General features: G+C 56.8%; 1 protein-coding gene and 2 pseudogenes across 1 annotated transcript, besides 3 other annotated features; all 3 read right to left on the reverse strand.

The window, feature by feature from the left end:
* Positions 1-15,949: part of a sequence feature (areas not merged during assembly with more than two copies in the genome that could not be assigned to a particular haplotype) that runs on past the window's edge.
* Positions 1,691-1,738: a sequence feature (AT_rich).
* Tc00.1047053508775.40 lies at positions 2,360-4,408 on the reverse strand (annotated as a pseudogene).
* Positions 2,397-2,433: a microsatellite.
* On the reverse strand, positions 5,391-8,732 carry Tc00.1047053508775.60 (annotated as a pseudogene).
* Positions 12,026-15,949, reverse strand: Tc00.1047053508775.70 (dispersed gene family protein 1 (DGF-1), putative; the record flags this gene model as incomplete). Its single annotated transcript, XM_809438.1, has 1 exon — positions 12,026-15,949. A coding segment is annotated over one exon (3,924 nt), but the record flags the coding sequence as incomplete, so codon positions are not given.

Genomic DNA, 15,949 nt, shown 5'->3' on the forward strand with positions numbered 1-15,949 from the left:
CATCTTCCCGCGGCACAGTGGGCGCAGGGCCCTCCTCATGATCGCCGTGCACTCTCTTGCGCTTTCCACGCATTGTTTCCCCTTGTCCCCGCAGTTGGCTCGCGTTAAAGCTGAACACTGACCACCAATCAAAGGAGGAAAATGAGAAAGATGAGAAAAATAGGCATAGTCCCGACGGGCAGCCAAAACAATAGAGTCATCCACACAGTGTGACGGCACAGCGTGCGATGCACACCACATGCACGAGGACCTCCGCAACGACGGCGAGTGGCTGCCATTCACCCAGCACAGTGTTGGGAAAAGCTAACAACAAAACCAACAACACCGTGGTAGGCGCGGAGGGTTCGCCCACGCATTCCGCTCGCTACGGTCCCGCGCCCGTGTGGCACCGCCGTCACCGCAAACACTCTGCAGAAATACATGTAGGCATAGCCCCTAACACAAAAGAGTGGGAAGAGAATTCGCTGCAGCGACGGCCACACGCAGGGAACACAAATCATACACGCCACAGCAGCAATGCATCATGAAAAGCTCCCACACAAAATATATATATATATATGTATAGAAAATTTCTGCAATTCGCACAGCACAAAAGAACCATGAGGCTGCCTTCAATATTGCATTCGTTATTCATATTCCCAATGCGTAACCCTGCAGACATTGCTCCTTCATGGTAAAAACAACTGCCTCGTTGTGGTGTCATCGCGCAGCAACCCGCCTGGATGGAAACGAAGGGAAAATCAGGCGTCCGTCCTTATGGAATGAGAAAGAACTCCAACAAAGTGTCCTATTTGACGCAAACACCCCGCAGCCAGTGCCCGGTGTCGTGTGCGGACCCCGCGAGGAGTTTGTGGGCACGCCGCTGTGCCACACGAAGTGCCCCTCGGAACGCAACATCAGGCGTGTCCCTTCAGGTCACACTCGTGGTGGCGGCGGCATCCGCTGCCTCGCCGCGTGCTGGTGACGTCGGTTACGATTCTGCAGAGTGAGAGAGGGTGCCCGGCAGAAGCGGTGCTGGGTTGGGTGGGCAGTGCCCTCCGCGGCGAGACACCCAACGCGACTCTCGACCGCTGCGCTCACGCACTTCCTTCCGCTCCTCTCCATCCATCCGGCAATCGCACAGCTGCCGGCACATTGTCCCCGAAAAAACACACAAGTGAAAACGTGGCAGCATATTTCCCAAGAGAACAGAGTGACAGCCACACGCTGCGGCCATCGTGCCGACAAGTCCGGCGCGGCCGCAAACGCACCCACAGCAGCAGACACACACAAAAAAAAAAGAAGAAGTCTTCCGCTCCGTGCCAAGTCCTCGTGCGTGATGGTGCGGCGCCCAAAAACAATACCGCCAAATGCCGTTCAGCATTTCCACAGAGGACGAGAGCCACGGCGCACTCTCATTGTCACCCCCTTCCTTCTCTTCATTGCCACGGAGTGATGCAGCAGCAGCCACACGCAGCTTCCACCACCGAGTGCAGGAGAAGCATACAACTGCACCGCAACATGTACGCCGTGCGGTTGTGTGCCTGCAGACACGCAAAGAAATAACGAAAAAAAGGAGAGCCACGCACGTAAAGAAGCACACAAAAACACGCAGTAGAGGTGCAGGACGGAAAAAAAGAGAGGGAGAAGTCCAATAAGGCTCAGCATGGCACGGCAGCCCAACCAGCGTCAACCCACAATACGCTTGCTGAAAATAAAAATTAAATTTAAAACAAAAAAAGTTAAAACAAAAAAAAATCGCGTTGAAAAATTTTTAAGTCCACAAAAAATAACACAGTAACGCGGAAAAAGAGAAAAAAAAAAATGGTTGCATATTCTTCCTGCAAAAGTAAGAATATATTTGCTTCAGCCGTTCAACCCTCTGGTGTCCACAGAACACTTACATTTCATTGGGACACTCAGTGCGTTGCTGCACATCTAGCCCCCTTTTTTCATCGCTCCATCGTCGTGGCGCTCAATGCCGAGTGCACGTGTCATCAACATACGGAAACATTAAAGACATCCCACCAGTCTCAAAAAGTTACACTATATATATATATACAAACAAATGCCTTGCGGTGCAGTCCCCGGAGGGAGAGCACACCCTTCGTAAAGACTTACACGGGCAGAATGAGGTAGTCAAACCAGAAATAGAAAAAGGTAAAATAAAGGGTGCGTCCACGCAAAAAGTCAATTATTTCGGAGGGTGCGTAGAGAGGCAAATATGTTCCTACTGGTGGCAGGGACTCCCCGCTCCGACTTCTCAGTAAAGGACCAAAAATCCGCTCAGCCCCAGCAGCAGCAGCACCCGCGGCACGCCCCCACGCATGGAGTCGTCACCATTATTTTTTTGGCGTCGCTCTTCTTGACCATTTTTAGTTCATCGTCACTCAGTGGGCGGTCGCACAGAAAGACCCTCGTCATCGTCACATCGCCGTCGCTGTCGTCGTCGTCTCCCCCAATGTAGAAGTGCGAGACTTCAGCCCCACGCGTCTTAGGTGTTGCTCTCGTTTCCAAGCTCCCCACAAGCCGGCCATCCACGTACACGGAGCTCCTTGTTGCCGCCCTGCAGCATCAGCGCCACCTGTTATTCTCTCTCCGGCTCCCACGTGCTGCCATGTGCAGTTTTATTGCCGTCAAACGCTGTCTCCCATTTACCCTCAGTGCTGTGCGACAGCCCAATGATAGTCGTGCTGACCGGTGAGGCAAGCACCGCACCCAGCAGAGAAGTGCTCAACCTCGGAACCTTTTGTATGGCCACCGTCGCCACAAGAGTGAAATCACGGCTTACAGAAGTGTACAGCCCAGTTCTCTCCCGGCTGTTTACGGGCCACGTTGCCCCGGATCCAGGCCTCGTGAATTGAAACCCATTTTCAACCTTCACTGCATTCGTCACCGTTGCATTCACGCAAAGGTAATCGTCAATCCACGTCCCGTCACCACTGGCTGCATTGGATAAGAGCCCAACCAGACCAGCCGTGGGCATGGACGAAGCGGAGAAGGAGGCATCCAGCTGTGCCCAAGTACTGAGGGCGGACCTGATCGTCTGCAGATCCTCCATCAGGCGAGAAAGTGAAATGGTCCTGCTTGCTCCAATAACCGCATACTGCGAGAGGTGCAACGCACCATCCAAGTACAGCGGGGTGTTGGCAAACGTCTGACTCTCATCATCCTCCACAAAAAACAATCCAACATGAAACGTGTGTTTGTTGTCCGCAAAAAAAGGTTAGAGCGCATTGGCTCTTTTCTCCCCCGAGAGTTACCCTCTCTGGGTGTACAGCATGAGTTTACCTCCATCAATGTTCGCGGCGATAAGGGCTTCCACACGCAGGCTCATGTCCCAAGAGACTCCTGATCGTGACTTGACCCACACGCCTGGGAGTATTCTGACAGCCTCCGTCCACGCGTTCCCCATTTCATGCAACTCGTACAACTTGCGGCCACTCTCAAAAAGAGCAACCATGAAAGGTGATCCCTCCCATTCGGTGGTGTGAGAGTCAAGGCATTCCGCAAAGGAAATGCCTTCTAGGAGCACCCAGTTATTGCCGTTGTCCGTCAAATAAATGGTAATGAAGACAAATTCACGCTTGTCATTCCTCGCCGCAAAAGGAAACACAAGCATGCCATCCTCCTTGAAAACACCGGCGCCAGCAGTGGGGAAACGCTCCTTCGCGTCTCTTGTATTCCGCGGGATCTTCTTTTTTAACAGCAATTTGGGTTCACCCCAGTTGATCGGTTCACTCGGCTCGCCGTCCCTGGAACGAGTGGCCTCACCCACAACCAGTCGAATATCTGAGCCAATTACGTTCCAACTCTTCTTAGCATCGTAATACTTCTATTCATAGATTCCCACAAGTGGAAACGCCCTCTTGTCCTTCGCAGTGGTTGTGGGTTGGCGCGCAACACCCACACTTCCCGTTTCATTCACTGTACTCAACACCGTGTGCGCCCTCTATGTATCCTTAATGGCCTCAGCGACAAGAAAAGACAAACCCCACGCAAGGTTGGCGTACCCCGCAACAATTTCAGCTGGATAAACCTGTTTTGTTGGGCAACGCACCAAAGTACCCTCAAAAATTACAGCCATTACTCCACCAGCACGGACGAGAGAGGGTGAAACAAAAGAATCCCTCACTTTACTTTCAGACCCATCTTTTGGTTTCACCGGCGTCTCCTGCAGCACAAAAATTTCGGCATATTGCAGCAGCTGCGCATCCCCTGACACACTCCACACAGCGTGTGCACCTCCACTGCCGCAGCAAACCAACACAACAAGAAGCACCAGAACGGCAGAATAAAAAAGATGCCGGGAAATGTTGAGCCTCTGCGGCTCACTCTCCCTTCCTTCCCTCCTCCTTCTGCCGGATCCGGTCACGCCGCGACGGTTGTGTGTGCGGGGTGCCTTCACTGCAGCAACACGTGAGTGCATATAAATATGTGTGTGTGGGTGGTGTGTGTGCTGTTGGTCCTTTCAGTGCCTTCGAATTTCACAGTAGCGATTCGCGCTTGGTTGTAGCTTCCTTCCCAGCCTGAGTGTGTTTGTGTGCAAGAAATCAAATTAATTTTTGAAAAGAATCAAAACAGGACGTGGCAGGAGAGAGGGTGGCGCCACCAGCCACAGTGTTGCACATCCGCTTCGTCGTAACCGCCACAGTAATTACTCTCCCCGTCAACAACGGCTCAAGCACTGTGAGGCCGCACACAAAAGCAGAAAAATTGACGTTTGCGCACGGGCCAAGATGCCCTCCGGCAAACGGCACCAACCAACAGACAGACAAAAAAACTAGGAGCAAGCAAAATCCCAAGTGCTGCGGGATCCTTGCAAGCAGCACTCCCTCATTGCAGGACCTCCAAAGCGTTCCTCGCTGCAACATCCCCCACCACCCCCTAGGCGTGTCGGTGGATTTTCCCGTTCACCGGAAGAAAAACAGCGGGATGCTTCGGCAATGGTCGAAGACACACAGAGTGCGCCGTCGATGCGATCAACGAGCGCAGACCCTCGTGAAGTGAGGTCCCACAACCGCGATCCCTCCATTTACTCTCCTGGACGTGAAGAAGGCATAAAATGTCCTCCTCTCTACAGTAGTCCTGAAACGCAAAAAAAATCCGCAGGACATCCCGCGCAGCCACGGCCTCCTCAGCAGCCTGACAGTCCACGCCGTCGCACCGCTCGTCAAGAAGTCGACAGGCCCGGTAAAGCAAGCAAAAGGAGGAACAGCAATTTGTTCAGAGCGTTCAGCAAAATGGGGTGCAGCAGTCGGGTGAGCGCGGCCCATCCACGTCCTCCCTCTCAACCGACCCACCACACGGTCGGATCACACACCCGAAAAGAGCAGTGGTGTCTAAAAAAATATCACGGACACTAACGCCTCGTGCTCTCCTCAATGAAGTGTCATGGCACACACGAGGCATCACAGGAAGGGACGAATAATTGCATTCCATCGGCATAAGCACGGAAATAAAGCGCGCATTCTGCCCCTGTGAACTTCCATCCAAATCGTCTCAGCCACAGAGTTTCTGTCGCCAACCCTCAGGAAGGGCTGATGCATCAACTGCCGCTGACCGATTCCCCAGCGATGAAACAAAAAGAGCCACCGTCTCTCGGAGTTCGTCATCACCCATTCCTCCCATTGAGGGAAAGGACCGCAAAGTAACGGTGTGGGCGTGTCTAACTGACAGAAATGGAAGAAGTGACTCCAGCCGTGAAACAAATTGAACGAATCCTCCTCCCGAATCCTTCAACGAAACCGGTCGGACAGCTGCCGAGGTTAACGGCGCGGAGGACAACACCTTGAATGTATGGAGCACCGCAGCAACCTGAATATATTCTGCAATGTCCGCGGTCAGTTCATGAACGTACAAAGAAGGGACAGCAAATTCAAAGGGGCGTGTGAACCTGTCAGTGATCACCCGCGCCGGAGAATCGCCACTCCCACCCTCTAAGGGCACCTCAACGACGTCAAATATTTCCACCGCATGGCACCAACCAAACAATCGCGTGGCATAAAGTAGTACCTTGCAGCACCCCATGCAGTGCGGCAATCGAAAACCATCTCGAACACGGCGTGCGACAAAGGTACCAAAAGAAGGCGCAGCAAATACCCTCCACATCTCAGCAGTTCCAATCATCCAGTAAAAGGCAGGAGCACCAGACAGCACCCACGGACTCACAAAATATGGCGTCAAAAGGCAGCAAGATGCCAGATGCCGAAAGGCTCGCATTTCTTTCCCCGTGACACTTCCACGGATGAATGCAACTGCCGTGCCCTGCGGCCTCTCGACCCCTTCGAGACAACGTTGCGGCCACATGGCGAAGGCTCAATGTGGCTCGCGATCAGGTCCAGTCGTCGCAGCAAAACAGTACAGAAAGTAGGGTGGTGAGCCCGCACATTCGCCTCGTCGATACCTGCATCAGCTGCAAAAATGAAACTCTTCTTCCCAAAAGCCGTGCTTCGGGCGGCTGAAACAACTGCCCTCACACCGGGGCGATGACATCTGCAAGCGCCTGTAATTCCTCAACACAGCCCGTCAAAAAAAAAAAAAAAAAACGGCGCTCAAACCCTGCAGCCACACATCCCTCGTAACCATTTGCAAACTCGTTGTCCTGCAGGAAATCCCGAACAACATAACAAGAAGACCTTGCATTGCTGGCAAAGGACAAGAACACGTCGCTTTCATCCTGCAACAGAGGATTATGCCTCCTGCGTAACGCGGCCACAAGTACGCGGTGCGCCAAAACCGAAGCGGTGGGCATGTTGCCCCATGACCCTCCCTCACCACAGGGGTCCAATAAGCGCAGCTGACCATCCTCTCAGCAAAGAAAAAGCCCAATGGAGCGGACACTGCAGTGTGCGGACCACCCAGCAGAAACTCCCTCAGAGAACAAATGCTCCTGAATGCCCTTCAGAAGGGGCCAGCGGGTTGGCCGTGAAGCCAACAGACACCGGAGAGCCACCTGCTCTGCACGCATCCAATGACGCAATTGGGAGTGCAGTGTTACAGGGCACATCAACCATCCTATTCTCGTCTCCGTCTGTGCGGGCACGACAGTACTGCCATCATTCTTCGCCCTCACAAACTATTCCACAGGGTCCTTTGACCAAATACCGCCACACGGCGATATTCCACCGGAGGAGTGCTCCCCATACCGCACACAATAATAAAATTTTCCCACGTCGAGGACCGCAGTGAAAACGAGCATAACGATGAGCAACACGAGGGTTGTCTGTGCTCTGTTTCATCACAACACCCTATCCTCCGTTGGTTCAGGCCTCTGCCACACGGCAAGGCACAGATGTAACATCACTTACACGCAACAAAGTGAAATCCGCAAGAACATTGTCATACAGAACGCAACAACCATCAGCCCATTCAGCAGCCGTTGTGGCCATATTCCGTGAAACATGATCCACGCCCACAGAGAACTTGTTGTCCAGTTGCACAAATAATTGATGGGCCAAGCAACGTGGGCCCAAAAACGACGGCACCAGTCGATATTAGACCTTGGAGCCGCCAGTGAGAACCATTGATTGGAATAAACACCAAAGCCACCAACGGCCGACAAGAACTGCGACAAGGCACTCGTAATTCAATCAAAGAACGGATTCGTCTCGTCCAGGAAGAAGAAAAAATAAATAATATTTTTCCTCCTCACAGAGCCTTCCAGCAATAAAACACCATCATGCAATCCGCCCTTATCGGCATTACTCAGGAGCACAAGAACTGTGCAACGCGTAGAGGGCTCTGCAATCAGGCGAATGAGAGATGCTCCACGGTGGCACTCAGACTCCTCCCAGGCCAAGCATCAACCAGTCGCGAGCAGCATGCCTCTTCATGGAATCTCCGTTTTGGTTCCAACCGAGACGGAAGGCCTTCGTCGCTCAGCACCAACCCCGCGTTGCGTCGTGTCGTCAAATAAAACAACTGTGGATGGCAGAGTGCATCATCGGGGAAGTTGCCCTCAAATGTGGAAACGGCATCGCACCCGCCGGAAAAAGGTGCGCATGATGTCCCTCCACGTCAGCCGCGCAGCCTGTCAGGTGAAGGAAAATTTGTTAAAACGGAAGTCAGCGCACTCACCTCCACCCCAGGCAGTTTTATCAGGACGGTCGAATCATGAAGTCGGGGGCTCCACACTTTTTGAGGGATATTGTGACCATCTGACACGTCCACGTGCATGCCCACACAATGTCCTACTTCCTTATCTCCCTCTGCATGCGCCCGCATCGTCTCTTAAGCCCCATCCAGGACAGATTAGGTAGCGAGTGGCACCTGGTCAGCCAGCGCCGTTCCATTCCTTAAAGCAAAGAAGCTCCCAGCCCCAAAATCACTGGCCATCAATCAATGATGCCGTTGGCACAGGACCTCCTCTGGCCAACGGCAGGCACTTGTTCCGGAGTACATGTTATCCCATGCCTCGCTGACGCCACCCTCAGCATCCCCTACAGGTACACCGTGCATTCACTCCCAAAATACGGGTGTGGGCTACACCTCAAGAAAACTGCACAATGAGCCTGCAAACTGCTCGTTGAAAGTTGTCATTGTGTTGGGTCTCGGGGGCAACGCAATCACACGTCGCGGCTCCTCAGGGGATCAAACAAGATAGCAATCATCATTCAATTGGGATGGGCTTCGCAAACCCCTTGCGACTTTTGTCCGATGGGGTGTTTCAGTGCATATGAAACCTTGTCTGTGGGACGGAATGCCTATGCGCTCTAAAAAAGTAAGAATAAACTCATGGGAAAAGAATACATAATACAACGGAAGCAAAATGCCACAAATAAGACAGAACGGTGGAAAAATTATATGGAGGGATATATATACGAAAATAAGCTTTGATCAATGTATAGATATATCGATATGGGTATGAGTTTAAAAACGATACTTTATTTTTATTTATTGTTGCATCTGTGTAGATATGGATATATCCCTTCTCTCCCCTAAAATTTGACAGATCGCTTGGTTTCTTGTTTATTGAATTGCTATTCTATTGGCTGCATATGTATATAGATAGGCATGTAGATATCGGCACTAATATCTATTCAGCGCTTTTGATATATATATATATGTACTGTTACTATTCCTCGTGTCTCCTAAAATAAATACGAAGACTCACACGCCAGCCACCATCGCAGAACACGTCCACCCAACGATCGGAGATTTAAAAGAGAGCCCGGCACCCGAAGTGGGAGCCGCAGCGGAGGCCGTGAAGCACACACCACCGCTACGCATCCGCACCGGGGATAGCGCGGTGGCTCGATAATCCGTTGCTGCCAAGAATCAATAAAACAACAAATCACAGAACCAACCAAACATGGACGCCATAAATGAGGAAAGGGAGAGGAGAGCAGCCTGCCAGGAGCAAAAACGGCCCGCCGCATCTGCGAGGGGCCTCGTGCCTTCTCGCCGCGCGGAGGTACTGATGGGGCAGAGACCTTTCCACTTCAAAGTGGAAACACACCAATATTTCCGTAAAGCACGGCTTCCTCACCTCCCCAATGTCCGCTCCATGCTTTTTTCTGGGTGCCTGCAGAGCCGGGCAGCGGAGTAAATGCAGACCTGCCTCTCCGCACAGTTCCAGTCGGCCGGTTCTCACAATGTCCGGTCGATGCCCGTGGCGTGCCGTGCGGTGGCGGGTCAGTCAGGCATTGCTGTGGCACGGAAACCCGCATGCTGGACGGCGAAACTAAACAGGTGGGGATCCCATCGGGCTGTCGTCACCGGGCAACGTGCGCCTTCTCGGCGGCCTGACCTCTCTGCCGTCGTGTAGTCGGCGACAGCGTGACGTTAATCAACGCATGTGTGCGTGCCATTTTAGGCACACGGTGCACTGTTTCTCGGTGGCATTCTCCTCCTGTGCAGAGGCGGATTTTCTGTTTGGGTTTGATGTTCTTCATGCGGAGGTTCAAGCCTTGCAGCGCGTGGTTATTTAATCTCCATTTTTTAGTGTCCTGTTTTTCTTTCTTTCGGGTGTTTGTGCCGAGTGTGGGTGGTCAATCCCCCGTCATTCCCCGTCTGCCTGTCGCATCAAGGGCATTTATGAAGTGCTTCCTTCTTCGGTGCCGACCGTGGCTCTGTGCTGGAGTGTTCGTGTGCTCGTATGCGGGATAGCGGTCCCGCCTGAGCCTGAGCCCCGAATTCACACAGTAACTGCATTCGAAAGGGGTGGATACCGTCAGACCGTCACATTCCTGGCAACGCCTCCTATTTGTCGGGGGAACTCTTGCTTGTGGAAGTGCCGAAGATGAAATACAATTCCGGGTTGCTTGTTCTACAACGCCATGCGGAAACTGCATGGGAGCAGCTTCGGCATGGGCTGTGCAGTCTGCGGCGGAGGTGCGATCGGTGTGCCGTCTCTCGCTCTCGTCCTCGCTCAAGTGCTGGGCGGTGGTTCCGGTGGGATTTCTGGCGGTTCCGGCTCACCGGGAAAGCTGAACTCCCGCAGCGCCTGGGAGCGCGTAAAGCCCTGGGCGTTAACCATGTGCGTCACGACACTAGTGCGGCAGCTGTAGTGCATTCCGCACACCGGATAGTCTGCCGGCCGTCGGATCGTGGCGTGGTGGGGTCCAGCGGGAGGAGGAGGCGTTTCCGTGTGAACTCTTTTGCGTGCCTGTTGTGAGGCATCCGGGCCGCACCAACAGAATGTGCTCGGGATGGCGGGTTGCAGTGGCCGTGGCAGCCATCCGTATTTGTGCGAAACCCCGCTGCGGAGGCGGGCCAGTGCAGCCTCTTCCCCACGAGTGAGGGTGGCGTCCGTGCGCGTGGGTTCCCAGTCGCCTGCTGCAGTGGAGCGGTAATCTTCTGGCTTGAGCTGTCGGGCACGAATAGTACGTTCGGCCAGTACGACGATGCCGGTGCTCCATGTGCCTGTGAGCTGTGCGAGGTCGGACGCCTTCTTGGCTTATGCATCACAAGCTTCGTTCCTGGGTATGTCGCAGTGGCCAAAGGCAAACTGCATTCGTGTGTGCGCTACTCAGTGCTGCGGGCGAGAAAAAAGGGTACGTCCACAATGTGAGTCGCCAGGTGATCCAGAACCGTCGACGTGTGCTCGCGTGCTTCCATGGTTCAACGAGAAGGTGCATAGTCGCACGCTGCCGTGGAAAGAGTCTCGGTGAATATCGTACACTCCATGCTAACACCAAACCCCTCTGTATCTGCTGTGGTGCATGAATTTCGCACGGCCAGAGAGAAGTTTGGAAAAGTAAAAAATTCCTCGTGTAGGCGTCCCCGTACCAGCGTGGCCAATCCGCGACGATATCCCTTGCCTGTGGAATGCGGTGTGCCAAGTAAATCAAGGGCCGCGCCGTGAAGGGATGTGCAAATTGCCGAAAGTGACTGTCACACCTCCGGCACACACAAGACGTGCGGGCCGTAACGGGCAACAAATCCCAATGCCGCGTCATCCAAGGCTCCCACGTTCCACGCGCACACCTGAGGGATCCAGCCATGGTGGTGCGCTTGAAGATAAGTGTGGAACGCGACTGGGATGGCTTGGTCCGTCAATTTCACCGCTAAAAAGACATGAATCACCCTGTGCACTCGCCACACCAGGGCAGCCCGAAATCACAGCAATGCGTCGCGCCCCAACACATAATCCCGCTAAAAGACGTTCCTGGAAACCCGGAGCCCTGCTACTACTCTGTCGCCGCTTTGCTCCTGCAAACTGCAATGCCTCCTGCATGTAAATCCACGGTAAGGCAAAGCTGCAATTCATTACTTCCAATAGGCGGTTCGCTGGATCCCTTCTTCCATTGTATAAAATGAGCACTGAGTTCCTCGCACGCAACTCCATGAAATTACATTCCGATACAGCACAACATCAGGAGTATCAAGAGCGACAACTCAATCCCCTTCCACACAATCATCGCGAAACGGGAAAAACTACTGAAAGCACCCGCTCAAAATAGAAACAAATCGATAGAAACAACAATCAACAACACGGTCGGTGCTGTTGACAATGGATGGCTGTGGTGCGCAGCAAATCCGTGGCCCTGCGCCCTCTCCCATCAACCAGCAATGCACGCCTGTCATTTCTACGTGTTGCACGTCACAGGAGGGCGTGATCACTTTTGCCGCTCGCACCCGATAAACGGTCGAGCAGGCTCAGCGCGTCTGAGGAGGTGTCACCGGCCATGGGCTGCGGCGGTGCGGGTGGTCGGTACGACGACGCAACGGTGGTGCCTGAGGCGTACGACGATGACGTCATGTCGTGGGGCTTCTGCGTCTCTTCGTCGCTCTCCTCGCCATCGCGCAGCAGCGCCTCCAGCCCTCCACGCCGCGGCTCGCGCAGCTCCTGCCAGTGGCGGTCCTCCGCGTACCACGCAACCATGCTGTACACGGTGACCGCAAGCAGCACAGCGGCCAGCAGCAGCACGATAGTCGCGTACGCCCTCGCACCGCCGTCGCTCGGCGCAAGATGGTTGGCCGCGCTGATCAGACACAGCGCCGCAAGCAGCACAAAGCTCGCAGTCTGCAACACCGTCAGGAGGGCCGAGCGCATCATGTTCGTGAAGGCAACCACGCCCGCACCCGCAAGCAGCACAGCCGCCATGCAGAAGTACTGGACGTGGCAGCCTCCCACGGGCGGATGCACAGCCGCAATCAGGCCCACCACACACAGCACCGACAGCTGGAACACGCACCAGTACACGCGGCTGCCCCTCATGTTCGTCAGCATGCCGCCGTACATCCGCTGCTGCACTGCGGGGTACCAATACCCGACGGGGTACAGCAGGCGCTCGTGCAACGGCTTCCTCGAAAACTGCCAGTACTTCGTGAAGCTCGCGCCCGTGTGGCGGGCAATCAAGTAGCACACGCCAGCAGGAAACGCTGCACCGTACAGCACGCCAACGACACCGATCACGCGGTGCTGCACGCGGGCGCCGGGCATCGCCAGTGCGGACACCGAGCCGAAGAAGATGCCGAGATGCATCGCGTGCGCCACGACGTACGTCAGGCTCGGGAAGCGCATCGCAGCCCACGCACTCGCCGCGTCCACGCCGCGCCACCGCTGGAAGGCGGCCGTCACACCGTAGTGCACGCACCCGAACACAGCGGCAAGCAGCACGTTGCCCACCACCATCCACAGCGGATCAAGGGCAGCGAACACCGACAGGAAGTACGGCAGCGCAACGGTGCTCGCACGCTCCTGCACCGAGGCACATGACATCCTCGCAAACACGCCGAGCACCTGCATCTCCAGAACGGAGCCCAGCCCGCCGGTCACCACCACGGCAACAGCAGCCGCACCCGCAACAACGCCGGTGATCGCAGAGAGGGCGCTGGCAGCGACGGGCAGCGTGTTGGACGCGATCGTGAAGGACCCAAGCAGCACACCCTTGCAGCCGCCAGACACCGCCGCAGCGTCGCAGCGAATGACTATCGTCTCGTCGGCAGCAATGAAATAACCGCGGTGCACGGGCACAGCCAGCTCCAGGACGGTGGACGGATTCGTCGCGTTGCGCACCCTCGTCGCGTTGCTCAGCATCGCTCCCCACGGACCACCGAAGCCGCTCGGCTGCGCCGTCGATGTAGGCACGAAGCTCAGGTGCGTGCCAAGCTGCGGGTCGCTTGCCCATCGAAACGGCGGCGGCAGCGCCACCATCAGCAGCGTCGGGACGGCGCTCCCACCGTCGCGGATGTCGCTCTGCGTCAGGCTACCACCAGCCGCCGTCGTCGTCACGGCGAGCGTCGGGCACGCCACGTCGCCCCACCACAGCGTGCTGCTCACCGAAACTGTCGGGGTCCGCGTGGGCGGCAGCGCCACCGTCTCCGTCACCTGCAACGTCTCCGTCGGCCCGTACTGCGTCGGACTGTAGTGCGTCGTGCTCTGACTCGGCGTCCACACTGACGTCCACGTTGGCGTTGGCGCCGGGCTGCGCGTCTCCGTCAGCGTTGCCGTGTGGCTCAGCAGCGGCGGGGCAGGCGTGCGGTTGCACCCGTCCACGTGCGGCAGGTACACCGGCAGGCAGTCGCGCCCGTACCCGCCATCAGTACAGCGGCAGCGGCACGATCCCGACATCGCCCTCGTCGCAGCAGCAAAGCAGTGCACGTCGGCGTCGCACACGCCACACGCCACGGGGCGGAATTCCCCGATGATGCCGGCAGACCTGTAGTCCATCGGCTGCAGCGCCTGCCCGTTGAGCGTCAGGCACCCCACAACGAACCTTCGGCCGGCGCCTCCAAGCGTAACGGTGCCGTCCATCACGACGGACCCGCTGCCGGCGTTCCCGTGGAGCGTCAGCGTGCTCTGCGCAAATTCCGCACTGCGCGGGTACGACGGCACCGACAAAAGCCTGCCGCTGATGCTGTTGCCGCGCACCGACAGCCACGACCGGAACGCAAACGATGCCGACCCCCGCAGCACCAGCAGCGCGCCATCGGTCAGCGCACCGACGTTGTCGTTCACTACGACGGCGGACGCGTTGGCCTCCACCCCGCCGTCGAGCACCAACCCATGCGCGGCGTACACCTGGCTCCCCGACACGCGCAGCACAGCGCCCCCCGACGCAACCACGCGCGCACTCGCGTACAACGCAAAGTCGCCACCGAACACAGCCGCGTCCAGCGCAACACCGCCACCGACAAGCTCCAGCACGGCGCCGTCCACCACCACCGTCCGTCCACCAGTCATCACGGTCACGAGGGCCACGCCGAACACAACCAGCACGGACCGCACGAGCCGCAGGCCCGACAGCACCAGCACCGGTGCGTACGGCGCAGACCGCGAGCCGGGAAAATACACAAGCGGCGTAGACCTCGCGGCAACCAGCAGGGAGTCCGTCACCGTCAGCACAGACCCCGCGGGAAACGTGCCGGTCAGCACAAGCGCACCGTTCAGCGCCTCCACATCGCACACCGACAGCTCCACCGGCCCGCTCTCGTCGCTCCCCGCCGCACCCGCACCGCGCAACGCTCCACCGCCCATCACGTACAGCACAGCACCGTTCAGCAGCGACACGTTCTGCACAACGATCCGCACGCCGTCCCACGCCATCCACGGCACGTAGAGCACAGGACTCACGCCGTCCAGCACAACGTGGCGCAGCGTCACCTCGCTCGCGCCGGCAGGCACAACGAACACCGACTGCACCGTCACGCCCTCGCGGACAAACACACTCGACGCAGTGCCCGCAGCGGGCGGCAGCGCGGGAGCTCCCACAGGCACACACGCCTCGCCGTACCCGCCGCTGCCGCACGCGCACACGCACACACCGTTCCTCATACTCGCCGACGACGTCTCGGGCGCGTAGCAGTACGTGTCCCTGTCGCAGGCGTCGCACCCAACAACGTCGATGCTCCCAGCGTCGCCAAAACCGGCCGCTGCGTACTCCTCCGCCGTCGACAGGACACGTCCACCAACGTCGTTGCACGCCACCCTCAAATGCGCCCCAGCCGAGAGCGACAGGCTCACCGACACCATCCGCGGCAGCAGCGCTCGGTTGCGCACAAAGCTCAGCGTGCTCCCAGCAGCGGTCACGGCGCCAGCGGCGTAGAGCATCTCCCTCGAGACACCGTCGTGCACGTTGCCCTTCGCCAGCAACATCGACCCACCGGCCAGGCTCACCGTCGAATAAAACGCCACCGCGTAGTCCTCCGTCGACGCAAAGTCGCTCCGCACAAGCGCCACAGCGGAGTCCGACACGCTCACAGCCCCACGCACAGACACCGCGTGCTTGCACAGCAGGAAGTCGCCGTCAACAAACGCCACAACGGAGTCGCCGCTGGCCGCAACACCGCCCTCCACCGACACGCACAGCCCCAGCGCCGTCTGCACAAAAAGCCCGTCCACGTACAGCGCACCACGCGACGACAGCGCCACGCCGCCAACCACCAAAACGCCAACAGCGTCGCGGAACCCCGCCACCACGTGCGTGCGCGCGATGGTCAGCACACTCCCAGTCAGATTCACCTTGTGCACCACGAGGCACGCGGAGGCGTCGCCAAGGTCGTAGGCGTTACGGTACGCAAC

The sequence above is a fragment of the Trypanosoma cruzi genome, genomic scaffold (assembly GCF_000209065.1).
Source record: "Trypanosoma cruzi strain CL Brener 1047053517055 genomic scaffold, whole genome shotgun sequence".
Taxonomy (NCBI): Eukaryota; Euglenozoa; class Kinetoplastea; order Trypanosomatida; family Trypanosomatidae; genus Trypanosoma; species Trypanosoma cruzi.